General features: G+C 35.9%; 2 protein-coding genes across 3 annotated transcripts; one reads left to right on the top strand and one right to left on the bottom strand.

The window, feature by feature from the left end:
* Positions 1-614: 614 nt before the first annotated feature.
* Positions 615-8,537, bottom strand: LOC128991503 (haloacid dehalogenase-like hydrolase domain-containing protein 2). Its single transcript, XM_054414432.1, has 5 exons — positions 8,328-8,537; positions 3,577-3,785; positions 3,057-3,147; positions 2,372-2,585; positions 615-893 (listed from the first exon to the last, which is right to left on the bottom strand). The coding sequence occupies exons 1-5, from the start codon at positions 8,429-8,431 to the stop codon at positions 723-725; spliced, it is 789 nt and encodes a 262-aa protein (XP_054270407.1). The 5' UTR covers positions 8,432-8,537; the 3' UTR covers positions 615-722.
* On the top strand, positions 8,478-24,433 carry LOC128991502 (serine/threonine-protein kinase Tao-like). Of its 2 annotated transcripts, none has more exons than XM_054414429.1 (3): positions 8,478-8,591; positions 12,852-12,916; positions 20,817-24,433. In XM_054414429.1, exon 3 carries the CDS (start codon positions 20,824-20,826, stop codon positions 23,488-23,490), a length of 2,667 nt encoding a protein of 888 aa, XP_054270404.1. In that variant the 5' UTR covers positions 8,478-8,591; positions 12,852-12,916; positions 20,817-20,823; the 3' UTR covers positions 23,491-24,433. The 2 variants fall into 2 exon arrangements, with proteins under 2 accessions (XP_054270404.1, XP_054270405.1); XM_054414430.1 differs by lacking the exon at positions 8,478-8,591 and adding an exon at positions 8,685-8,757.
* Positions 24,434-27,996: the final 3,563 nt, after the last annotated feature.

The following is a 27,996-nucleotide window of genomic DNA, read 5'->3' as shown; positions in this document are numbered from 1 at the left end:
CAGTGTCATTTTCCTGTTCACCTGTAGTTCTCAACTTATTCCTTTAAACTGCAGACTCTTCGTTTATCGGCTATTTCAGTAAAGTATTTGCGCCATGTTCACTACTTCGCCTTACCAACACTTTCCTATTTTTCGGTTTTGTGTTTTTTAGAACCGATTCCTCCGCCATCACGACCAACCTTACTTGTCACTAAGGCACAAATTACAACAGTAAATTTGGCTAGTTAACAATCTTTTAAAATCCGGTGAACATGATAAGATGATTAGGCTCAAACCTCCCTCAAATGTTGGTGCTACAATATTTTTGTGATCAGTTTGTGACAGCAGCTCTACTAGGTGTAACCAAACACACCTTTCTTATTTAACACCCTTAACACTTAAGGTATCCAGAGTTATAGGATATAGTAAGGAAAAGGTTTTTTAGCCTGGTCTGATGATGATTGGAGTATCCAATCAATATCCATCACCATTTACCACCTTTTATATGTATTTACCGTCATGTGAGTAAGCAGTAGTATAAATATATTATTACAAGTGTTATTTGACATATTTGTTGTACTTTCAGGTAAGGAAAAATTTACTTTTTTAAAACTATTCAATTAAAAATATCTTTATTTATTCAACAATACAGTCTAACTACCTACCATAAAATGTATTTACATTAACTTGTATAAATGACTGTTAACATTATCGCTAATGTTTTCATACTGCCTTGAAGTGCCTTAGAGATTCAACTCTCGTAAAATGTCATCTACGGCTGCAGCAAAGTTGTCGACTGTACGGTAAGGCGGGGGATCGATCTTGTTTTCATCTCCATTCCGGTATTTTCCAGTTTTCACAAGATATCCTCGCATCCCCAAGTCTTGGGCACCTTTAATGTCATCTCGAACATCCTGGTAACAGATTAAAGAAATTTAAACTACAATTTAGTTGTAGGTATAGGTTAATGATGTTACTTAGCACTAACAAAATGAATGATGAAATAGGGGAACTAGGGGACTCTTGTTACTAAAAGATTGAAACTATGACAGTTTTTTGACTGAGAACCTTTGAACTAGTGACAGATTTTCTAGCTATAAAACATCTGAGAAGAGTGGATTTGGTTATTTACTTGTTACGCTTACTTTATCAGTTAACTAACCAGATGAATAATAGGCCTACAGTAAACTCTCGGTTATCCGCAGTGCATGTAGGTAAACCAAAACATTACAATAAAGTTACTAAACACAAAACCGCAATGTAAATCGTAAATCCCAAATACAGTACAGTACAAAACTAGTACAGTAGTTCAGTATTACAGTACAGTATATCGGTATCCACTGTACGTGGTGTGTGCTCAAGCAGTTTTGAGCGCTACCAGCGGCACTGCAGATCTTTGTTTACTTAGCGTGCGAGTGAATCATGTGACCAGTGAGTAATCTGCACATGCGAGTTCATTTGCCCTGTCTGCCACTGTTGACTCACCCTCCCCCTTCCCCGCAAAACACACATCACTACAGCATTAGTTCAGTTCAACTCAATCGTTCAAAATGTTTGCTTTGTTAGTGAAGCACAAAGTTTTGACTTGTCCAAGTTGTTTGTGTGTTGAGAACACTCAAATCACAAAAAAATGAAAAAGTGTTTTGCTTCGAAAAAGCAAAAGCAAATGACTGATATATGTTTTTGTTTAAACAGTAAACATTCCTTTCAAATAACAAAAATGACATTCATAAGTTTTGCTATCAGGTACGTCCTTTTTTTGTATAGTAAACTTATTCAAGGCCATTGGTTTGTGCCTTCGACCTTTGTTGAACCATTAACGGCAATTTTGCGGCTTATCTGCTAGTCAATCCCTCGGATAATCGGGAGTTTACTGTAATTCTAAGCTATTACTCAATAATTGATTGAAAACGGATCCAGTTGCCTTTGTACATACTGATAAATAAAATGGGACTTGATTAGTCAGGTAGTTGGAGCAATTTGCTTCTAACTTGAAGATTATAGTACAAGTTTGATTCTTTGTTCGCCTATTTCAAAAACTAGGATAGATCTTAGAGTAGGACAACTTTCTGTGTATTAGAGATGCTCTTCCACTAAAAAAAATTGGAAAATTATACAAACATATTGATTTATGAAACTGTAAGAGTTTCCTAAAAAATTTACACGGTACATATAAATTGATTTACGCTTTCAAATATCTCAAATTAGCTAAGCTATGTTACCATTTTGATTCACTGAAAATGAAATCCTACAATTGTATAGTGATTATCCATAGCTAATACTTAGTTGTATATTACTAAATGCAGTGTAAAATGTAGCAATTATACTTGCATTAAAACAAAATATAACATTGGGAGATTAAAACACTGCTTAATTTGTCAATAAAACGTACATCACCAATCATAATTGCTTCTGATGGGTCGACACCTTCTAGACCAGTAAGAAAGAACTCGGGACAAGGTTTTCCGAGCACTTGTGCCTTGCAGTCTGCGGCATACTCCAACCCCTTGACAAACGGACCAGGACCAAGGGCGAGTTTTCCATCTTCACCTTTGAAGTACCGTGCTTCGTGAATTGCGATGAGCTTGGCACCATTTAGAAGTAATCTAGAAGCAGGATTTATTAAATCCTTGAATTAAATGCTACTGTACATAATTTCTCCTAGATAGCTTTTGGTATTTTCTTCTAGATCCGTAAAAAGTGAACAAATGGCAGTGACAATGTCGATCAATACATTTTAGGTAGCTTATCAACAAAATTTTTGGTGAAAACTATGTAGGGCCTACCTTAAAATTAATAGATAACCTCTGAAATAATTGTTAATTGTTTATATTTTTGGATTGTGTATGCCTCTTGGACTTGACAAAACTTAATAATTTAGTCCTAAAGCTGTAGCCTAAATGTTCTTGATGACTTCAAACATTATTATATATAATTTTTTTACTAGGTACCAGAGAAAACAATATGAAAAGTTTATGGAAAAAATAAGTAAATGAGCTCAAAAACTCGTAGAAAATTGAACATTATGTTTTAATTTCTAAAATATAATTTTAGCTGTGGTAGTTATAATTCCTTACCTAAACGCTTCACTCAATGATTTATATTCAAAAAGTTCCGGAGCAAGACCCACTACTACAGCATTAGGTTCTCCTTCAAACTTATCTAAACCTGAAACACCAAACAGCACAAAACTAAGTTGGTTCAATATTTCTAACAGGATCTAAAAAAACTGACTACTAGGGAGTTTCCCTCACCTAACTCATTTATGGTCCACTTAATGACTAATTTAGGCGTGTCTTCTTTGTGTTTCATTTCCATTAATTCAGCCGTATTTGTATATTTCCCACCAAGGGTGGAAAAGGTTTTACAGGCTTTAAATTGGGTTAGAAGTTATAAAAGCTGTGATTTAATCAAATTCATTTGCGAAAAGTGGACAGTTTTAACCTGGATTGCTTTAAGTTAATGTGTCGTTCAATTTTTAAATGAAGTCCTCGAACAATTGTCTCTCTTACATTAAGCGACGTTCAAGAAGAAAAAAAAATGGGAATACAACCGAAATTAAATAAACCTAAGAAAAATAGAGGAACAACTACCTACCTTGAAAGTCTTCTAGAGCATCCGGACTGATGAGCAGAAAAGGTTTCAAAGATTGACTTGACACTGCATTCTTTGCTGCCCAAAGTGAGCTCCATATCTCTTCTATCTTCAATTGAAAGCCTAGTTTACAAAGCCTTTCATACAAACACCTTCGAGATTCCTTGGTGGTATTAGTAACAAATTTTATTTTGACATTACTTTGTCGTAACCTAAAATACAAAATAGTTGTTCATTGTTTGCTGTAATATTTTTAATATATAGGGCCTATAATACCATATTAAGTAACAATATAAAATGGGCTGAGGATGAGATGGTGTATTAAAATAACTATGGTTAATGCGAGCCTTCTTGCCTGGGTATTGTGAAGGCTGCAATTGCCGGAAGAACGTCAGCTCTGGGATGTAAAAGACAAAATTGTGTGTCAGGAACTGCCAGCCTATCATCAAGCTCAGGGGGTTCCGACAGACATAAAAGCTTATTTCTTCATTGAGAGACAGACCACACCCTCGCTGACAAGACCTCAGATCTTCAACTCAAAGAAATGTGACAAAAATTTGTTTTTGGATGTGGTGATTTGTTTGCATGATGTAAGTTACATGATACTTAATACATTAGGCAAGTAACCTTGGACACACTTGTTAACTATGTTTAGGCCTATATAGAATACTCGGAAGGTGTATGACTCTGGGGAGTGGAAATTGTAGACAGAGATTTTCTCCCTGATCCTTGTAAATTTCCCCTATTTTTGGGGTAAGACAGTCCAAACCTCATACACCCCCTATTTTCGGGTTGAATAATTTAATGGAACCATGTTTAAATTACATGTACACCCCCTACAACTCCCTTTTTTACTTCCAGTACCCACCTTAGTATATATATATATACATATATATTTTTTGTAGAATAATTATAAATAACTTCTTGATCAGATTAATTACATTTGGCTCAATACAAATACACCATTTTTGTACAATTTATCTTGCCCACTTCTCCCGTTAGGAGGCAAACCCCCCTTTTCCTGCATATTTTGATATTGGGAGTTTGGTATGCTGCAAAGATGTGGAAGGATGTGAAATGGGGACTGAAATTTTGTCCAACCCTCATATTTTTGGGATGAGAAATTCACACACACCCATTCACAAACACCTCCCTTTTGACTTATTAGGGTGGTAATTTACTTGTATAGGCTTATGGCTCTGGGAGTTGGTATGCTGCAAAGATGTTGGGGTAGCAAGAAGTTCAATGTAGCAATTCCCATCCTACTACCTGTCCCCCTTTTTGACTTATAAGGGGAGTAGTGTACATGTACAGGCTATGATGGCTCTGGGGAGTTACTATAGTATGTTGCAATGATGTTAGGGGACTGAAATTAAGTGTACCCCCTCTTTTTGGGGTGAGAAATTCAATAAAGAACGCATAGAGCATGTGATCTTGACCTGCCCCCCTGCCAATAGGAGTTCCTGCTCTTGACAATAAGCGATTCAAGTCAACGCTACGCCAGTGTTTGCTCAGTCGACTAGGTTGTACTCCTGGCAAGAAATGTTTGATTTGTAAATAATACCGCCACTCCTGCCATTGTTGCTTAGTTGTATAAGTTATGTAACTTATAAGTTAGTGTTTTTTTTTTAATTATGTAAACTTAATGCAAATAGACACAATCTATCCAACCTCATTACTTAATTAGGTCAAAGATGAAGAATCCAAGTAAGTTAATCAAATTGGTACAGTTTCATAACTGGGCTATTTAAATATCGATTGAAACTAAGTTATCGATTTGCTTGGTAAATGTTCATTTGATTTTTGTCATCAACAGTAAGTTTGGTTTGGTTATCACAGTTTCATTTTATAAGTTGGGGAGACCGGGGATACTTGATACAGTTTTATAACTTATATTTTTCTATTTTTTCCTATTTTCCCTAGAACCACCTAACCAGTTTTTTCTGTTAACAGAACATTTTGGTTAGCTAAACCCAAAGTTTCAAACATTAAAAATCATGTTATATATTTTTTTATTTTTATTTAATAAAAGCCTGCAAAGTGTATCAATTCTCCCCAGGGGTGGGATACTTGAGACAGCTTTGGGGACACTTGATACACAGGGTTAAATTGGTTATAATAGTAAGAACTCACAAGATATGTTTATGGTTTTATTCAAAAAGTATAAAAAACAGCTTACAGTTATATTAAAAATACAAGTCTAGGCTATAATTGAACTTTTAAAAGACAAAATTTAACCTTACAAATTGGTTTTCCTTCACAAAATAAACATTACTTTCGTTAACAATATAACTAGGCCACCTGAAGAACATTTATAGATATATTTAAATACATCGGATATTGGCCATGTTTCATAACAAAGTCAAGATAATTTTTGTCTTATTCGATACATAGTCCTTCAAATTTTTCATTGAAAAGAAAACGTCAATCTGTCATTTTTTTCTTGAAATTTGGGTGGTGACAGTTTTTTTTCAATTTGACCGTCATCGATACAGCTGATGTCTTCACAATCAGGCCACTTAAACTTACTGCCTTCGATGTGGCGAGCAAACTTAACGTTCCATTCATCAAAAGAAATTTTCTCCTTAAGGACTCCCACGAATCTACGAACCTTTTTCTTTGACCTATAGGCTACGAGCACCCAGTCTCCAACATTTATTGAATTATCTTCTTCTTCCGACAGTGGTTCTGGTTCAAAGTTACTGGAACTCCCACTTGACTCCCACTCTTCTTCTTCAGATGAGGGTTGCGTATGTTTTGTGCTTGATTTAAATTTTTTCACAGGCCTACTTTTTGATGTAAACAAATTTAATTTCACTTTCTTCTGATTCTTTTTTTCCTCCTTTTCCTTCACTTCTTTCTCAATTTGTAATTTAACAGGGGTGTCTGTTAAAATAAGAGTTTTGCCCTTTTTCTTCCCACCTTTTCTTTGGGCCTTCCTAGGACCTGCCTTCGGATATGGAGCTATGTCTTCAGGGGTAAGAATGTGGCGCTCCCCTTCTCTCTCTTTCAAGTTCTTAGAGACAGGAGTACTTGTTACTTCAATCTCTAGGCCTATTACAGGAGATAAATAATTGTCAGTTGGAATATCGCTTGACGTTCCTGGATTTGAACTCGTGTTATTAGGCCCGGTGGGTTGCTGGTCTGAGGAGTTTCCTTCAGAAGCCTCCGGGTTTGGTCTGTCTGTGGTTGAGGCTGGAAGAAAATCAAGCATGGTCTCCTCCTGTTTTGTAAAAACCTGTTGTTGATGGTAGTTTGGCTCAAATGTCATTGAAGATGGTTCTGCATTTTTTGACAAGAATTTTTTAACATACCGCTGAAGGGTCATTTTGTCGATATCATACTTAAGTGCTGTTCTCCGCAATCCTATTCCATCGTCAACAACTTCTCGTACAGCTGCCTCCATTGTTTCAGATGAGATTTTCTTTCGTACATTGGTAGTAGGCTTCGGTTTGTAAAACATCGGCATCTAAAAAAAAAGAAAAAAACACTTGTAGTAACAAGTTAGTCCAAAGGATTAGTGTTGTAACCTAGTTTTACCTAGGTTTAGGCCTAGGCTCATAAAGTCTGAGGTTATAAGTGGGCTAATTAAGTTAGACCTATTAGGCCGTAAATAACTACACAAATAAAAAATAAATGGCAAAATACCGGTAACTACAAACTCAAATCACACAAGCTAACATAGTTATAGGTTAAACTTAAAGTGGTCATTTTACAAGTTTAGCCAATAAAACCAACAGTATTTGACACAGATATATAAATATTTATAACAAACATTTATAAAAAATGGCTAAAGAAGATGAATTTGAATATAGGGAGACTTGATACAGTGTATCAAATATCCCTTTGAAAACTGTATCAAGTGTCCCTCTATGACCATTTTTCATAACAAGTTCCATATCTCCTTTGAGGTTAACTTAGAAGAGCTGAGGTTGATAGAGCATATATACTAAATATGTACCTTACAATGTAACATGTTATTTCAACTAAAAAATATAAATTATATGCGTGAGACACATTTATATAGATATAGGAAATACTTACTTTTAAGTGTGGAAATGAAATATTTCAAGACCATATGCAGATCATGTGCAGCAGATTATTCCAGACAACACAGGAAACTAGAAACAACCTAAAGAGTATCTGGTTTGATTTGCAGCTGATTCTAACCATAGAGTAATAAATTAGGTGGGGTGTATCAAGTCTCCCTATGTATCAAGTATCCCCGGTCTCCCCTTATAAATATAGATTATTAGTCGAGATTAGCATAGCGCAGTTAAGAAACTGTTAGTTAAGACCTCGAACACTTCACCATCCTTCAGAATTTGACTTGAAACATAGCTTAGCAAGAATAATTTTAGGCTGCACTTTACTTGACGTCCTACACTCATTCGAATGAAAATATCGATCGATATATCGATTAATCGATTGCTTCATTCAATATATCGTTTGGTTAGTTAGGTAAGGTTAACCTAACCTAACTAACCAAACGATATATCGAATGAAACAATCGAATGAAAATATCGAATCGAAAAAACAATCGAATGAGTGTAGGACGTCAAGTAAAGTGCAGCCTAATTTTATAAAAACTTACTGGATTAAAATACTCTTTGCCACATTATTTAGTTAGGCTTTTAGGAAACTGAAATTTGGTTAGGTAGGGCCTATTTAAAAAGGAAGACTCTTGTCATAACCTAAAAAGTGAGACTTAACTTGGTCATGATAAGACATAAAAAATTTAATAAAATACTTACCTGTTGAGAGCTTCAACTGCTGATGGAGTTATTTCATTTCCTATGTGTATTGTACCACTTAAATCAATTAAAACTGATTTACACAATTTTTGACGAGTGCCCATAGTTTGTTTTGGTTAGTCCTCTGCCTTCTTGATGTCATTGTTTTATCAGCTGTTAGTTCGATTTTCAGCTGTGTGGATTGGAAATGAAATGGTGAAGCTGTGGCTAGGCAAAACTATGCGCTGTTTCGTAAATTCCCTCATAAGATGATAATATTTAATGGTAAGTACATAATTGTGTTAAATTTAATTTACTTTGAGGCCTAAAAGTGGTCCTAATACGAAACTATCACGTGTGAAGGCGTTTGTAGAGTATTACCAGCAGCGCTTCCACTGCTTACAGGAGTCGAACTCCGATGAAGGAACAAAGGTCTCCATAATGGATTGAGGTTAGAGTTCAATTTATTTTCTGCTCCCTACGTTTCAGTATCAAGATTTTAAAGGTTCTTCAGTCGTTTGCAATTCCATATAAACAAATATCTTTCATTGAAATTATATTTTGGTAACTTAGTTTAGTCATAACTATCCAAACCCCCCTAAAATAGGATTGTAGTAAAAAGCTGAGGTGTTCCTCTGTCAGTGAAGTTAGAGGTGATGCCTAGGGTTAAATTTTCTGTTTCATATTTTATGTTTATTGCGTTATTGAGATTAATGAAATGCCATAAACCAACATCATATACGTTTAGAAGACTTCTTACATATAAATTAAGCATCCCAACTATCAAATTATGAAAAGCTCAGTTTAGGCCTTGGACTGTCTTTTGATATGGGCTAGACAATTTAGTTTTAACATGGGTTTTGTTTGGTGAATTTGGAATACCATTCCATCAATTGACCAAGATAAAAACTTGTAAATAGTAGCCTACATAGCCTATTTTTGCTCAAGCTATTAACTTATATAGCTAAATCTTGAAGCCTATTTGTGTGATAGGCCTAATAACTCGGGTGATTATAAGGTGACTAGAAGTGACTAAAAGCAAATCTAGTCTTTAAGTAGGTCTAGGCATACTTAAAGCTGGCAAAAAGACAATTTCTCACTATAACTTAATGTGTTTATCAATGCACTTCATTTATCTTTTCATGAGTGTATGATAAGTTAGGCCTATTATATCGTGTATTTAACCCTCCCAGTGTTACTTGACGAAAATTCGGCAAGCACCACACTTTGTATAGTGTTACTTGCCGATTTTTCGACAAGCAGACATCGTTTACGGCGAAGGCTCTATAACTGACTGAATCGGATTGAACTGGATCGAGTTAGGTATCGTTCTTTCCGTTACATTCTAAGCTGTCTCCAGATGTCTGTCTCTAAGCGCTATTCATTTTAGTTCTGAAAATATTGTAGCAGACAGCTGACATGCGTGTATTTGTAAACAGCTAGGTTCCCCCGGACCGATGACTGATATGTGTTTTATTACGTTTATCATTGTTTTAGTGTTAAAAATCAAAAGTAGTGATATACGTGGTGCATTATAAGAAGATTTAAGTGGTTTTGAAGTGCTGGTTGATGATCCTGAAGAAGTAGGTAGTGATATTGATGTAAATTATCAGCCAGATTCCTAGCTATGGTTAGGCTATGCATTCTTAGCTAAACGCTATGTACTGAAATCAGTTTTTTGCCCATAACTTATTTATTTGCAAATATACTTCCTTATATTATTATATATTTGTAATCCTCATAAAATTTAGAACAAAGTGGCTATTTTCAAATATTTATAGGCCTATAATTTATACAATTTCATTAGGCGCGAACTTATTTTTTTTTTGAAAATTTTCGAAATTATATTTTTTTTACCTAAAAAATTTTTTTTTTTGAAAAAATGTTCCTTATGTTTTATATATAATATTGAAGCCCATGATTTTCCAAACAAAATGGTATATAGAACATTAGAATTAACATTGTTTTAAGCTTCTCAGATCCGTTTTAATAAAACCTTGCAAATGCGCCAAAAATAGGTGGACATTAAGGCCTAAACTATGGACACTTGGAGGGTTAAGTAGGTAATTTGACTAATGGTGTAACTTAACTTAAAACTTAGCATTTAGCTAGGGCTACTTAGGTCATTGACTTGAAATTTAATTCACATTAAAGCAAACTTCCAAACATTAACTTATCAGGCCTACTTACCATACAATTTAGAACCAGTCCTAGCCTAGCAAGTTTATTCAGTTGAGATTCACTTTTTATTCTTTGGTAGGCCTAAAATGTCTCAGACCAGTAGACCTAGACCTTAAATTGCTAGGACAACATAAAATTAAGTCTGAACCTAAGTGAAAACCAATTTCAGATAGCCTAGTTAAGTTAAGTTAAATAGGTAGGCCAAAGCTAGGCCTAGTCATAATTAATTTTTCCAATAAGATAATTTTTCTAAACAAAGTTGAAGCTTTTTATCTTTAGACTAAGCCTATCAATTACGGTAGGCCTAAGTCACGTTAACTTAACTTAATTACCGTGCTTAACGGTTCAAACCCATAACTTAACGTTTTGTGGGTGTGCCGGGAATCAAACCCGTTCTTCTCATGAAGTCCGAAACGCTAACAACTAGGCTAGCAACACACCCAAAACCTGTGATTGTGGTTTTGTTTTTTTCTTACAAAATATGTTAAAAATGCTAAAGGTAAAGAAACAGACCACACAAAACAGACAGTAGGCCTATTTAATGGGGTAATTAAATTGTTACAGTGCTCCCTTAAAAAAATTTGAGGTTTTCCAGTTATAATAGCCTGATAAAAGTTACCGGTAGTTGCGTTTCGTAAGTTCATTAGTCAACCAAGTGTCCTTTGTCAAATCAGACCTGACCAATTAAATGTATTTTGAACAAGTGCCATTTGACCGGCTGTAATTCAAAAGCCAGACTTATTGTAAGTTCTTAAGGAATATGTCCGTAAAAATATTGGTGATGGAATTAGTTACGTTACATAATATGCATGAATTAACTAGCTGTACCCGCGGGCTTTGCCCCGTTTTACTTCATAAGTGAGCTCGTTCGCATGGCTCAATCACGTCCTGGTTGAAGTTCGTTCGCTACGCTCACTCACCTTTTGGTTGCAAATTAGCTGTTGTCATAAATTTAAAAAAATAATAGTGCTGCACCCTGTTGGTAATCCTTGTAACTTTAATGCTATTGCACATCATAGAACAGAACCAACTTGTTTAATTGAAACAGCTGTTAAGATTCATTAATTCCATTTATAAACATGAGTACTCATAAGGTTAACATGGGAAACTCCAAAGCCACTGGGGCGGAGCCCGAGAGTCTGATCAGAATAAAAACAACTTAGTTTTCCTATTTAATGCCTAAAGAATCAGTGTACCAAATTGCAGCCTCCTAGGTAAATGGGAAGTGGGAGAATTAGTGATATGAGTGAGTGAGTGAGTCAGTCAGTGAGGGCTTTGCCATAGATGTTAAGCTTATGATAGTTTGAGGCAACCTTTAGACATTTTAAAAATCTCAGTGGGAAACTTATCGATGCACTTGTCAGCCAAACCTGAGAAATTGTACGTAGGCTAGTGTTTGTTATTCTTGGACCATATCCTTATAAAATAACTTTTAGGCTACCTAGCTCTAAGTTTTAATCATTTGCCTGTCATATCTGTCAATAGGGGTTGACTGGTGCTCATTTCTAAATCTAAGTTTTAAATAGGCTAACACAAAGTTTTGTTAGGCTAAGATGGTTTGATGAAATTCTAAAAATAAATAACATCTAATGTTTTTCCTATGCAATACTAAGGTCTAGTACAGTAGAACCCCTTATATCCGTTTTTGGCATCGAACCGACTCTTGAGGATGTCTGACCTAGGCATACTTGTTCTGTCTGGAGCAATAACACTGACTAGTGACTGCTTTCGGTTTACTGAAAGTCAGAATGGTTTTGCAGTAGTTGTGGCAGACGATCACCGCTGTCGCTGGGACCGCCAGATATGCCCTTGGATGTTACCCCATTCACAGGTGTTGAGTACTGGTGTCACCGAGACCGCAAAATATGCTCACAGGTGTTGTTGTGATCACGGGAGAAGATTAATTTTGTCACAGAGACTGCAAGCTATGTTTCTCCCGATGTCCGATTTTTGTATTGTTCCGACCATGGCTATGTCCCGTCATAATCAGATATGAGGGGTTCTACTGTAGGTAAACCCTTTTAGGATACCTGACGCCTGATTAGATGGACCTTGTTGTTCAGCCTCATATAAACGGGCAAAGTTGTTTTTTAATCAATTTTTTTTGGTTATTTAATCGTTTGAATTGAAAGGCAGTAAATTTCACTAGCCAAGTCCCCCAACTGCTCATGTCACAGGGGACAATTCCTGTTGCCCAGCTAATTTCTCAGTTGATTTGAATTTACTATGCAAGTAGCCCAGGTTTTGCTAAACGGATTGTGGTTAGGGCCTAAATGAGTTCTAAAACTTGCTGTAAATAATAGGCTAATACCGTATATATTTTCATTCTGTGGATATATTTTTAATCTTAGTTCTTTGTTTCAGGTGCAATGATACTTTGTTACCTGACTGCTCAACAGCTATATTATTCCTAGTATTTCAAAAAAAGAGTAAGTTCATTATTGTACCTATAAGAATAATAATCATTAGAGTTAAGCTTAATTGTACAACATTTAGAACCTATTTATTTATCTGGTCATTTTTTGAGGGAATTGAAAATGATAAAAGTTAAAAGGAGGGATGCCTATTCAAAAACTAATGAGGATTTAACTTAATAATCATAAATTATGGGACCATTAGTTTTAAACCAAAAATTTCTTAGTGTTGATGTTGGTATTACATCTTCATTAGTCTATATAATTATTATAGTGGTGGATAGGCAGAGTCCATGCAGATCCGCCACTCTTGTTCTATGGTCTTTTATTATACAAAGTCAACTTTTGTTAGCTAGATTGAGCATGGTAAGGTTAACCTGAATTTTAATTGTCCTGACTGTACAATACGGACTGCTGACTACAACCCTAAATTTGGTGTGGGAAACAAAGATTTGAGAATTGGAACTTGCATAACTGTGGGCTAGAATTATACTACCCAATTTTTATAATTATAATTTGAAAAACTGGCCTATTCTAAAAATCAATTTTATGGCTCTGAGCTATAACTAAAAATATGCTTTACCGCTATGAACGGCTTGACTTTAGTAAATTATGATGCAGGTGTTTTAGCATTACAATGCAATCAGGAATAGATTTCGGCTGAAGCAGTGTTGTCGAAGTTAAAACACATAACACGTTCAAATATTTACAAAAACAGATGGTCAAGTCACACATACTCTTCCACTTACTTTTGCTGCAATCCAAGCAAGATACTCCCGGGCTTGCCGTTGGTTCCAGTGCCCGTAGAATTAACGTTGAAATCACCTCTAGCGCATGCGCAGCCAGAAGCATTTTTTTTTTTTAAGAGGCAATTCCAAAAAATCCGTCTGCAAACTCAAACGGTCTCTGGCAGACGGACGGGTTCTTGTGTGCATTGTCAGTGTTGCCACAATTGATAACATGGGGAGTGAATTTTAGTCCGCACGTCTGTGAGAGTCTGTCTGTCTATGTGTGCGCCGGCCTTTATACTATAGTTTGTTGTTCAAAATGATTCTGACAAATTATTTTCGGTGTAGGCTTTAGGTCTGTAATCTTTGTTCGTCTAGAGTGCCCAGCCCAGTCTATTGTCTTTATTACTTTTGCAAAGTGTAACCACAGAAAACGTACTACTATAACCCAGAATGCCAACCGCATGGTAAAAAGCATTAAGCGTTTTGAGAGAGCTTTGCCTGTCAATCCGTAGGCAGCGCCACCAGCGTTGCTATGCTTTTGTGGCGCTGCCTACGGATTGACAGGCAAAGCTCTCTCAAAATGCTTAATGCTTTTTACCATGCAGTTGGCATTCTGGGTTATAGTAGCACGTTTTCTGTGGTGTAACCCATTCTGTCGGCCTTAGTTTGTTTTATTAGTAGATATTACCATTAACAATCAAATATTTTAATCTGTCTTCAGCCTGTCTTTGGGATTTAAAAATATTTTGTAGGTGTAAGCAACAGTGGAACAAATCAGGGTTAAGATTTGTTTGTTATTAGTCTATAATAGATTTCTTTTGGCAGCAGTTTTCTCATAGGCTACGCTTTTATGTTGAACCATCTACTCCGTTTGCATACAATAGAACCCTGCCTATCTGACCTCAGCTAGTCCGACTCCTCACATAATCTGACTGTGCAATTTGCCAATTGGTGACAATGTTACTACGGTAATATCAAGCACGTTTCCCATGGTCGTGTGGACATTGCATCACTGTCTTCCGCAATCGCTGAAAAGATATTGTTTATCCCCCGCTGTCACGGTCACATCATTATCATCTTCAGTCACTGTTCCGACAAAGGTCCCGGTCCTGTAGGTGACAGATTAGCGATTTTGTTCTGTGGTAAAATTTTGGTCTATGTGGATTAAGGAGTTGTATAGGCCTACCATATCAAATTTTATTTTGTAAAACCGATTTTGCCAACACTTTTGAGTAATGTGCGCTAGAGATTCCAGCTTCTTTTGGTTTACCGGTACCGACAATTGTTAACCCATTGACTTAGGGGTCTATCCCATGACTGTATTTCTCCATGAGATAGTAGTACTGATTACCCCCTGGCCCTCAATTAGTACGTCGAATCTAACCAAAGAGCACTACAGTAATGTTGTTGTATAGGGCATACTGGCAAGCCCTATTTAAGACCCGTACTGGCAACACCCCTTCGACCGACAGGTGGCATGGTAGCTCAGTTTGCTTTAGGTTTTGCACTGACAAGCACTGCTGCAGTCTTTCAACATGCCCGGGTTCGAATTCTTTACATATATGCAATCAGTATTGAGTATTGATTTGGAGAGTGGAGAGCCCACCTTAAAAAAATAAATGGTGTCCGGGCTTAGGATGGAAGTTGACGGCATTAGTGAGTAATAAGGATTGCACACAACAGCTGTTTTGCTTCTTTTTACATTGTTGTAGAGGAGGACAGATATTTCTTTTTTAGCTTTTATTTGGTTAAAAATGGATGTATTGTGTTGCAATACACAGGCCTATATAGTAAAATTTATTAAAGGACATACATAAGGATAAAAGGACCTAAAAAGTTATAAATAAATAATTAAAAAAAAATCTGTTGTAAATGGGTTTAAGGGAATATAGTGTAATCTGCAAATCTTGTGAGAACCTCTGATTTATTTTCAGTTATTGACTTTTATCATTCTTATTTCTCTTACCTTTGTGTATTGTCGTTGCTCATTGGTTTTGACCCATACAAAATTTCCGTAACACTACTTTGGCGCTTCAGAATACTTTTACAAGACTTTCGAAAGCATCAGTGCTTATGGTTACAGTTATTGTTTGGCCAAGTATTGATTCCCTGGATTAGACTTTGGCTTAAATATGTAATATTTTCATGGCTAATAATATAGGCCTACTATTATAGGTCTGATTAAATGAAAAGTAAACAATCAACTTTTAACTTTTAGGTTTGTTTTCAGTTTAAGTTATCATGGCAGTCTTTAAATTAAGAGAAACTGATAGATTTGTTAATACGGTAATAGCAAAATTGTAACCTATAAATCTAAAAACGCTTAAGAGATGTGTAGGCAAGTGAGTAAACAACTTTATTAAGTCAACAATTTGATTTTTGAGAACGAAAGAAGCGAAAATTGCTAGCTGGCCCTATATAAAGATTCAATAATAGCCTACTGTTGCTGATTGCCTTTGTTTAGGATTAAAGTGCAATTAAAACAGTGTTTTCTTCAAACTAGTTGTCTTAGCAATATCTCGGTGATTAGCACAATACTGGGTGGTGGTTGGGAGTTATTTTTTCAGAGGTTGGTAGCCACTTTTTATCTTGCACTTGGCTGTTCCTTGTGGCTGTGTGTTTATTAATTGTTTCCAGTAAAACAAAGGGTAAGCCTATACAGTCAAGAGTTAACTGTACTGATAAAATTTAGTGAGAGCACCAGTACGCAAACACATTACATAGCTGTTATAGATTCATAGTCCAATGTGCTACCAACTGAGCCTCCGTCTCAACTTCAAACCCTCTCAGTATTTTTTGACTGCCAAACACTGTCCCCTAATTTACAGTTGCAGCCAGAATCAACTGAGCACCATTGTAACCCCAATAAAAGTATATATATTGTATCCCCCCCCAAGTATACTTTATCACAACAAACTAAACAAAAACCAAATTCTTCTTGAATTTAGGTTATATATATAAAATCCAATGTATGTTTGTTTGTTTGTTTGTCCTTTATGGACTCCGAAACTGTTCGACAGATTGTAATGAAACTTTCAGGCATTATTAAGCATTATTCAAGGGTGGTTTGTGTGAAGTTTGGTGCAGATCCGTCAAAAGGGCTCCGCCCCAGTGGCTCTGGAGTTTCCCATGTTAACCTTATAGCTACAGCCATAAGTAACCAACTCCATTTACTTGGGTTTGGCTTGGTTTAGTAAGCCATAACTCTATTTAAATGGAATTAAAGAATCTTAACAGCCGGTTCAACTAAATAATTTGATTCTGTGATGTTCAATAGCTGTGACGCATAGTGGCACGCTATATTATATAGTGTAAGCATTTCGCGAAGCCGGGCTGCATGACATCTCGTTGCCTGCCGCGATTGCATCAACGTCTCTCCCCCACCTTCCCACCTCTTCGATCCCTCTCCTTCTACTTCTTCTACAGCTGCCCCGAGAACAAGAACCAAATTATTGGACCTGCTCTACTGATGCATTGGATAAGTTGTCATAAATTATATTTATGTTGAAAATAAGTTGAATAATGCTTGGCTAAGTCAGGAAACAAGCAGAGCCTTTCTGGCTCACCCGACCATTGAAATGTAGGAAATCACAACTCAGTGGGTTGGTTGCCTTCTGCAACCAACCTTTTTAAACATGAAAAACTAAACCACATGTTCCCAGAATGTAGCTTACCAATTATCAATCAAATTCATACATATTAACCATTCAGTATTCAATTTACATATTATTTCACTCACGCATCAATATTAGTAAGTAATTGTCCAAGTTCAGTTCATAGTTGGAAGGATAGGTTAATACTTAAATAGTTAGTTCAATTAGTGCAAATCAAAGCTGGCTAGGCAAGTGTTCTGATCTGGGTAAAAGGTCTCCGTCCCTCTGGTCCCCAGCAATCTTCCTAATTTTATTGGTAGCAGATTCAGCATGCTTAAATTAAGTTTGGTCCAGACACACCTATTCCTAACCTATTAGCATTACCCTGTTTATTCCCTCCTGATTACCCGAATTCCCACCGATCTCCCTTCCCGGTACCATACCATAACCCCGGTATACCCCATCAAACGGCCCCCCGGCTACATAGCTTTAAAAAGTTAATAGGCTTTACCAACTGGGTGCAGCACTATAGTTTTTTTTTTTTTTATTTATGACAACAGCTAATTTGCAACCAAAAGGTGAGTGAGCGTAGCGAACAAACTTCAACCTGGAGGTGAGTTAGCGTAGCGAACGAGCTAACCTGAAGGCAAGTGAGCGCAACCAAGACGTGATTGAGCCATGCGATCGAGCTCATCTTGAAAATGAACGAGCGTTTGACATAAAACCACATTAGGACAGGACGACGTCTGTCGGGCCAGCTAGTCAATAATACAATTTGGTTTGGTCTAGGTTAGGTTACCATCAAACATGACCATACTATTAATCAGGGCTTCGTCTCATCTAACTTTTGTAGCTAGAATTTGTCTCTTGGTCCTTAGAACTACTCTATATATATTGATCGTTGAAATAACATAATTGGTTAGCTATTTTAATTTAATTATGGTTTAATTTACCTCTGTCAATATGGTCCTTGCGTAGTTTGTCACTACTGCAGTTTCGTGCTTGTGGAGCACATCATCAGGTGAAGGTCACAAAAAGTTAAAACATTTTCCTCACGTGAAGGTCGTCAATTTAACACACCGAAAAAACACATAATACACGAACGGTACAAAAAAACATTTGAACTTGGCCAATACATTAAAGTATTATTTAAACAAAACAAAACGTCCCAATAAGGCCCTTAGTTAATTATAGACCGTCACCGGCATATAAAATTGCACAGATTATTAGATTAGATTATTAGGAAGGAAACCAAGTTAGAAAATGACCATAGTGTAAAGAATACAATTGATTTGGTAAATAAAATATCTAACATTGACCTAAAGGGATCCTATATACTCACTTCATTTGATGTTGTAAATTTATTTACTAACGTACCAATCGACGAAACGTTAGATATATTGAAAGATAATTTAAATACACACTCTACATTGTCTTACGAGGCTAAAAACGAACTTATAAACTTAACAAGATGTGTTTTAAAAAAGAATTATTTCATGTTTGATAACAAATATTACAAACAAAACGAGGGACTGACAATGGGGTCGCCTCTTTCCAGTGTTCTGTCAGAACTGTTTTTAAATAAAATTGAAAACAAGTTTCTATTCTCTGATTTTAATCGCTATAAGAGCAAAATCATCCATTATAGCAGATACGTAGACGATACATTTATCGTGTTCCAGGGTAATGAAAGGCAGATTAAGCTACTCAGCACATACTTTAATACTTTTCACAAGAACTTGACATTCACAGTTGAAATTGAGAAAAATAAGACATTAAATTTCCTGGACGTTACCATCACAAGAGCAAACAACAGGTTTGATTTTAAAATTTACCGGAAACCTACAACCACTGACCAGACAATTCATTGAACCGCATCATCCCCATAATTATAAATTATCTGCCTACAATATCTATGTCCATAGACTGCTTTCCATACCACTAAGCCCAGAAAATTACAACAATGAAATAGACATATTAAAATACATCGCAGTATCTAACGGATATGAGAGTGCCCTGATCGACAAACTGATTAGGAAACAAGATAAAGGATAATCAGATACATACAAAAGAACCCAAAAAATATGTTAGTGCAGAATATGGCATTGTACTTAATAATGTTCTCAAAAAAGAATTAGCAAAAAACAATATCACAGTTGCTTACAAAACCACGAACAAACTGTCCAGTAATTTAAAAGAAAGACAAACTGACAATAGCGACAAATTAAACAACACTGGAGTGTATAAAATAACATGTAATGATTGCCCCAGTTTTTATATTGGGCAAACATCACGCTCTTTTGCAACTAGATTTAAGGAACATTTACCTAGAAAGAACTCCAAATCAGCTTTTGCCAACCATATCATTGATTCAAACCATAGTTATACCGATATACAAACAAATTTAGAAGTAATGCATACTTGTCATAAAAGTAAATACATGGACACCATCGAAAAATTTGAGATTTACCGAGCAGCTAAAGTACATCCAAACCATATTTTAAACGAACAACTCTCATTCCAGTCAAACATTATTTATAATACCGCCATTCACATCCTGGAACAAGACCAAAGAAAAGGTCCTGATAAGAGAAGTGAGGACGGAGGGGCTACCGACTACAACACACGTCAGTCATGAATTGCCTTCTACCGGCGCCGGACCCCGTGTGTAACGTCTTTAATGTATTGGCCAAGTTCAAATGTTTTTTCGTACCGTTCGTGTATTATGTGTTTTTTCGGTGTGTTAAATTGACGACCTTCACGTGAGGAAAATGTTTTAACTTTTTGTGACCTTCACCTGATGATATGCTCCACGAGCACGAAACTGCAGTAGTGACAAACTACGCAAGGACCATATTGACAGAGGTAAATTAAACCATTATTATTGTTGCTGTATGGTCCAGAGGCTACCCATCATGAAATATTTTAATTTGTTTAGACATAATTGTATCACGACAAGAGTTTGGCAACAATTAACATGCTAAGAAATTCTCAGCTACACACAGATGTAACTGGAGAAAAAACGTAGTGTGGGTGAGCCCCCATTTGGTCGTGTACGCCACTGTGAGCACGACAGTCGGGCGACAGTCGTGGATCACAATGGCAGTGGACGACTGCACCACGACAGTTTGTTGTGGTCGTACAGTGGGCGAGCGCTCATAAGATCCAATGTTTCACTATTGGAATGTGGTTGGTCCGACACAGTGTGGTACGACTGATATCGTATAGTGGGTGAGGGGCCTAAGGCCTAATATGTCACTAGAGTCAAGCTCATCACCTTCTCCCTCACACATAAGGGCTTTTGTTTTTTTTATTTTTTAGTTATCAGTTATCTAGGCTAAGTTTAGCCAATGTTAATCTTTGATCCATCAGTTTAAAAAGTGCAGTAGCAGAAATGCAAGTAGAATTTTTTAAATCATTAGTTTCCAATTGCCTTCAATTGTTGGATCAAAATTGTTGTTTTTCCATTTCAAGCCATTTATTACATAATTTATCATTCGTAAAATTGTCATCTTGTCCCTTGGTTTTGGATCATATCATCACATTTTATATTTATAAAATGTACTAATAGACGTGTTTTGATTGTTCCAGGAATACTATGCCTCCTCCTGCACGTCCTGGAAGTCTGAAAGACCCTGAGATTGCTGACCTCTTCCAGAAAGAAGATCCTGAAAAAATCTTTGATGATCTTCGAGAAATCGGCCATGGAAGTTTTGGTGCTGTCTACTATGCCCGTTGCCTTATCACCAAAGAAATTGTCGCTATCAAGAAGATGTCGTATTTGGGTAAACAGAGCTTGGAAAAGTGGCAAGATATCTTAAAAGAAATTCGTTTTTTGAGGCAGTTGAACCACCCTAACACAGTTGAGTACAAAGGGTGTTACTTACGCGACCACACGGCATGGTTGGTCATGGAGTATTGCCTCGGTTCTGCTTCAGACATCATAGAAGTTCATAAGCGACCACTTAAGGAAGAGGAGATTGGTGCAATCTGTGAAGGAGTTTTGCAGGGTTTGCATTATTTGCACTCCTTGGATAGAATTCATCGAGATATAAAAGCAGGTAATATACTTCTCACCGAAAATGGAACAGTCAAGCTGGCAGACTTTGGCTCTGCCAGCATCAAGTGCCCAGCAAACAGTTTTGTGGGCACCCCGTATTGGATGGCACCTGAAGTCATCCTTGCCATGGACGAAGGCCAATACGACGGCAAAGTCGATGTCTGGTCACTGGGAATCACTTGTATAGAACTTGCTGAGAGAAAGCCGCCATACTTCAACATGAATGCTATGAGTGCTTTATACCACATAGCGCAGAACGATACTCCCGTTCTTCAGTCTCCTGAGTGGAGTGACACTTTTAGACATTTTGTTGATTCTTGTCTGCAGAAAAACCCATTAGAACGACCCACTTCTGGGAAACTTCTATCACATTCATTCGTTGGTAGTGGTAGGTCTCCTCATGTTTTAATAGACTTGATTCAGCGAACCAAAGCAGCAGTTCATGAGCTAGATAACCAAAATTATAGAAAAACAAAAAAGATCCTTATGATAGATTCTTGTGAAAGTGAAAGCACAGTAGGAGATCCCGACGACACACCCGATGAACAGACTGGAGCAGATAGCAGCAAGAGTGACAGCATTACATCTGAACATTCTGTGCAGTCAATGGGCGTAAGTGCTTCGTCTCAAGGCAGCTCTACAAACAGCATTCCACCAGCACCCGAAGTCAACCATGACAATTACCCTCCCTCCATGCGGAACCGTCACAAAGGGAGCAATTCTAGTGCTTTGGTGGAGCATGGGCCTAACAATTTCGCAACTCTGAGAACTACTTCGATCGTCACAAAACAGCAGAAAGAGCATATGCAGGAAGAAATGCACGAGCAGATGACGGGATACAAGAGAATGCGCAGAGAGCAGCAAGGTGCGTTGATCAAGTTGGAGGAAAAATGTAAAGTCGAAATGGACAATCACAAGCAAGTGTTGGACAAAGAGTATGAAGCTCTCTTGCAACAGTTCAGCAAAGAGTTGGAAAAATTACAGATAAAACATCAGCAAGAGCTCGAAAAGAAAATGAAACACAATGCTTCAGCTGAGAAGAAACTTTACAAAGAAATCAGCAGCCGTCAAGAACAGGATAGGAAAGTGTTTGATGCTCAGAGGAAGAAGGAATTCAAGGCGAATAAAGAAAGGTGGAAACGGGAACTCAGTCAAGACGATTCAACACCTAAAAGACAAAAAGATGCCGCACTCCAAAGTCAGCAAGAAAATCTGAAGCAGATAGAAGCGAGAGAAGAGCAAAGGTTAGTATTAGGCCAAAAAGAGTATTTGGAATTGGAAATAAGAAAATTTCACCGTAAAAAGTTGCTGGCTTTCCATAGTCTAGAACAAGAACTGTTAAGGGAAGAATTGAACAAGAGACAAACACAGTTAGAGCAAGCTCACTCAATGCTATTACGCCATCACGAGAAAACCCAAGAATTGGAATATCGTCAACAAAAAGCAGTTCACCAATTGAGAGAAGAACAGGTTTTAAGACAGCATCAAATAGAGCAACAAAATCAGCATGACTACATGACACGGGCAGAGAGAGATCTCAAAAAGAAGCACGCTTTGGAGTTGAAACAACAACCGAAAAGCTTGAAGCAAAAAGAAATGCAGATTCGAAAACAGTTCAGAGAAACATGCAAGATACAAACCAGACAGTATAAAGCTCTCAAAGCGCAGATTCTTGCTACAACACCGAAAGATGAACAAAAAGCAGTCATAAAAAAGTTAAAAGAAGAACAGAGGCGCAAACTTGCACTGCTTGGAGAGCAGTATGAGCAGAGCATTGCTGAAATGCTCCAGAAGCAGTCAATTAGACTGGACGAGTCACAAGAAGTAGAATGTCAGCATCTTAAGGATAGGCTGCATTACGAGCTTGAGATCTTGATGGCATATCAAAGTAAAAACAAGATGCAAGCCGAGGCTCAGAGGAATAGGGAGAGGAAGGAGCTTGAAGATCGAGTTGCAGTGAGGAAGTCCCTTCTCGAGAGGAAAATGGAGATGGAAACGACACAGTTTCTTCAGGAACGATCGGAGAGGATTCGTCTCCTTCATGAGAGGCAAGACAGAGAATTGGAGGATTTTGATGAGGAGTCAGCGAGGCTGGGATTTAGTGCTCTAGCGATCGCAGAAGCTTCCAAGGAGTCTTATCCTGATGACGATAGCCTCTCCGGCAGCATGCTCAGCCTAGCGCATAGCAACTGTCCCAACCCCTAGTCGTAACAAATCAATATGTACATTAACAGTTTTTAGAAGCATTTTTAATTTAGGAACATTTGATTAATGTTTGTAAGCGATTTATATATGCATTCAATATTAAATTGTGTAAAATAGCGATGTGGGAAACATAAAAAGTATGTACAGTTAACTCTAAATTTGCAACGATAAAGAAATGGCCCAGCCATTTTACACCATAGCATTAAAACCGTTATGGTATAAAGAATCCCTTAAAGTATGAGGTTTAAATAACTTATAGATATATATTAAAGCTTAAAGGTCTATTCAATATAAATTGTAATTTTAGCTTTACCTATGCAAAGACATATTTTCACTTGTAAATGAGTCATTGTCATTAAGTTTGTACTCTGTGACGGATATAAACACTTTTTTTGTTTTTTTCTAAAACAAGGTTTTTTTTATTCGTTCAAACCTTAAAAGCTATTTTTTTTGTCCTACACAACACAATAATTAAAACCTTCAGACTAGGCTTGTAATAATACATATAGAAATAATAAGCATACTGTACAAAAAACATCACTCATTCAATAATAAAAAATGTAACTTAAAATAGAACCCTTAATTCATTAAAATGTACTGTAACATATGTTCAATTATTGGATTGTGGATTGATTACTGAATATCATACATCGGGTATTATTTTTCATTGGATGTGTGACACATTAACAATTACAATTTTTCTAGTAGCGAAAATTGATTCCAGGACATTTTAAGGCTAGGCCTATCATAATAAAATAAATATAATGAATCTATCTTTTGGGTTGATACTAAAATGAATTGGAAATATGGACACATATTATTAATTTAGATTTAATAGGTTCAATTGTAATAACAACAAATGTTGTGTTCTTAAAATCACATTAAGTTCTGTTGATTGAAGTATATTCATTTGCTAATTTTACTTTTTACTTTAAACATATAAGTTATAATTTAAAATATTTTGTCATATATTTAAAGTACACAATTTTTATAAAAATAATAAGCTTATTATTGGTTTTATTGTGCAATAAGTTACAGGCAGACAGTGATTCAACATGAGTGATAAACATATGAACGCAATATTATTGATGATATTTTACCCCATCTTGAGGAATGAAGTAAAATTGATTAAGATTTGTTTCTAAATATTTTAAACCTTAATATAACTTGATTAACCACTTGTATAAATTTGTATTGCAATATTATGTAGGTTTATTGCAATATGCTGACACATTTCTGAATAGACTAGATAATATTATATAAATATTATATATAAGGAACAATAAATGCTGATGTCTTTGTAATCCTTAGTATAACAAGTCACATGTTTTTATGTGATGTTTTTATATAGAAAATAATTAAGCCTAATATTTTGTACATAGTAAATAAACGCTTTTGTCATGCATGAGTGATGGGAAATTGTTTTAATGGCTGATAATCCTTATTGTTCGTTTTGTAGGATGAGATGTGTGGTTTATATGCAGCTTTAGTGTGTCCTCCGATTAGCACTTTTAGAAGGAGAATAAATTAATTTTAATCTCAAACTTGTGTTTATCGATGTAAAATATTTTATACTTATAATTTATTTGTTTTCTTCAGTTTTAGACTTTATGTAGCTAATTTTCTTTTTTTCACTTTTAGTAAAACTTGGTGTTTTTTTGAAGATAGTGAAGAGAACCCTCGTGGAATGATCTTAAGTGCTGGTACATTTTAACGTTTCCCAATTAATTAAAACAATTTCCTATTTTTACATTAATTCTATAAATATTTAAGTTAATCATTAGTGTAGAATTTATCGCATTATAAATATATTGCTTTATAAACAGTGTTATTGTTATATATTCATCTTTGCCCACGTTCTAATGTAATATTTTTTTAACAACACTTGAAAATTCTTTTATTGGTTACTTCTAATTTGTCTCGTCTCGTCTTGTTTGGGTTTAAATGTCACTTTTTACATTTTTTGTAATATAGGAAATCTTACAAGCACTCTTTTGGTTTGTTTAAAAAAATATGTCTAATTTTATGTTAGCCAATTGCTGAAATATTTATTATAATTCATGCTTACATTATTAAACATTTCTCAAATTAGATCTTTTATTTTTTCAAACTCCAATTCTCCTTTTTAAATCCTAGTGATGTAAAGACCGGTCACTCTTTTACATTTCATTTTGGTTTTTGGTACATTCCATCCAGATGGGATCGCAACTGGATTACCTTAATATGAATGAAGGATAAGTAGTGGATGCAGTGAAATGCTTTGTACCATTTATAGCTGTTTCTTTTGACAGAATTGTTTTTAAAGGTTCAATGATAAAACACATCTTGGTCCAATTTCATACAAACAAAAAGCTACTGATCTTATCCCAGGATCAAACCGTGACTATGGATGGAGTAGCCAACCTTTCAGGTCCAGGTTTAATTAATCGATTTAATTATAGCTTTTTATAACGTTTCCCTTTGAACACAAAATCAAAATTCTAATTTAGGCAAGTAAAGAGCAATAAACAGGCAGGCTATGACCACAAAGAATACACCTGTCCCTTCAACTCCTACCTGTTTAAAGGTGGGGCTCACACACCTAGCTCTGTCAGACCTAACTAAGATAAACGGTATCAGCATTCTGACACATACTTTCTCCCATAAGTATGTTAACAACCTTTATCATGTGTAAGCGGTGAGAGTAAATATACGGAAATGGGATTTGTACAATTTTGTTCAGAATTTAAAGGACTATAACATACTAAATTTTTTTCAAAATCGTTCGGGCCATTTTTGGAAAAATCTGATTTTTCCGTTATTTTATGGGAAAATAACATAATTTAAAATAACTTTTAAACCGTAATTTTTACTGAAATGGGATTTGCACCATTTTGTTCAGAATATAAAAGACCATAAAATACTAAATTTTTATCAAAATCGTTCTTGCCGTTTTTGGGAAAATCCAATTTTTCCGTTATTTTATGGGGATTTATGGGAAAATCCCCATTAAAAATCAAAATTTCTAAAAAATGGAAAAAAACTATCAAATTTGTAAGGACCATAACATACTATGTTGAATAAAAACCAGATTTATTTCTAAAATCCTATTTTTCGTTATTTTATGGGGTTTTTATGGGAAAATAACATAATTTACCATAACTTTTGAACCGTAATTTTTAGAGAAATGGGATTTTTACCAGTTTGTTCAGAATTATTTAAAGGGCTACAACATACAAAATTTTTATCAAAATCGTTCGGGCCATTTTTGTGAAAATTTGATTTTTCCGGTTTTTTATGGGTTTTTATGGGAAAATCCCCATTAAAAATCTAAATTAAAAAAAAAATGAAAAAAACACCTGGAGATACCATGGATTAGAACCTACATACCAAATTTCATCGAAATCGGACCACAGGTGTAGTCTCTAGCTCTGTACACATCCAGACACACAGACATCACTTCGAAAACCACTTTTTTGGGTCCAGGGGGACCCAAAACGAATATATCCACTCAAAACTCAAACTCGAAAATTTTGACGAAAACAATACTTTCTCCATATACTATGGTATAGGGGGAGAAAGTAATAGGAGCCAGTGTAGTAACTTAGAGTGCCGGGTATGCATCAGATAACAGACGTTATTCAAATGTATAACAGTGAAACTATACTGTGTAGGGGTGCTTTCATTCAAGTGTGAAACTTTCAAACCCAGAAGAATGAATGTAGTGTAGATGTTTATTGTTTATACACCTAACTTGGCCAAGAATAGAGTTCCAGGCAGATGAAAGCACACAAAAAGTTCACAATACAACTAACTTGATATTTTTCTTGACTGAGGGCTTCCTCAGAAGAAAATAGTAGGGTGTAGAAAGTAGTCAACTTTGATTCTTAACAAAACTTAAGTAGATTATACTTTGGGTGCCCAAACACTTCTTTGGTTAACTTAAAATGAGTTGCTGTCACACGGAGCTTGTTTCAGCAGCTAGTTCTTGCTGCGAAATCCAACAGCTTTAGCTGCTAGTTGTCCTGTCAGACGAAACTGGAGAACTAGTGCTACAACTACAGGTCTGGTGATGTGATTGGGACTGTTTGTGTAGTTACCAAAAATAATGTCGTATGTTGGTTTTTGAAGTTATGTTTTGACTATGATCAGCCATCATAACTACGAGAAAATTATGGCAATGCATGAAAAACATGAAGTTTTAAATTTGTTCTTGATTAGTTTAAATGTATTAAATTATTTAAATTCATTTTTCTTATTGCGAGAACTAGCACGATACTGTCAGACGGAGCTGGAATGGCACTAGAGACCACAGCTGGATGGGCATAAGACCTGCTAGTGACTGACTCTTCAAGCGCTCGTAATATTTAACTGTTTACACTCTCCAGCGGTTAGAGATACTGCTCATGCGAGTGTTTCTAGCAGCTCACACGATGCTGGTTTTATGCTGGTTCTAGCTGCTAGTTACTAGCGGTGAAAAAACCAGCTCCGTGTGACAGGGGCTGAGTTAGGACATTCTAAGGTAAA

Source organism: Macrosteles quadrilineatus, unplaced genomic scaffold (assembly GCF_028750875.1).
Source record: "Macrosteles quadrilineatus isolate MER2022 unplaced genomic scaffold, UCM_ALF_1.0 Scaffold_4__1_contigs__length_99947679, whole genome shotgun sequence".
Classification (NCBI taxonomy): Eukaryota; Metazoa; Arthropoda; class Insecta; order Hemiptera; family Cicadellidae; genus Macrosteles; species Macrosteles quadrilineatus.
The sequence above is the reverse complement of the archived record's forward strand: the minus strand, read 5'-3'. Positions and strand labels throughout refer to the sequence as shown.

Coding starts and splice junctions, on each gene's coding strand:
- LOC128991503 (XM_054414432.1), bottom strand. CDS start 8,431: ATGGGCACTCGTCAAAAATTGTGTAAATCAGTTTTAATTGATTTAAGT. Junction 3,148..3,576: donor TGCTCTAGAAGACTTTCAAG/GTAGGTAGTTGT, acceptor TTGGTGTTTCAG/GTTTAGATAAGTTTGAAGGA. Junction 894..2,371: donor AAGCAATTATGATTGGTGAT/GTACGTTTTATT, acceptor ATCTGTTACCAG/GATGTTCGAGATGACATTAA.
- LOC128991502 (XM_054414429.1), top strand. CDS start 20,824: ATGCCTCCTCCTGCACGTCCTGGAAGTCTGAAAGACCCTGAGATTGCT.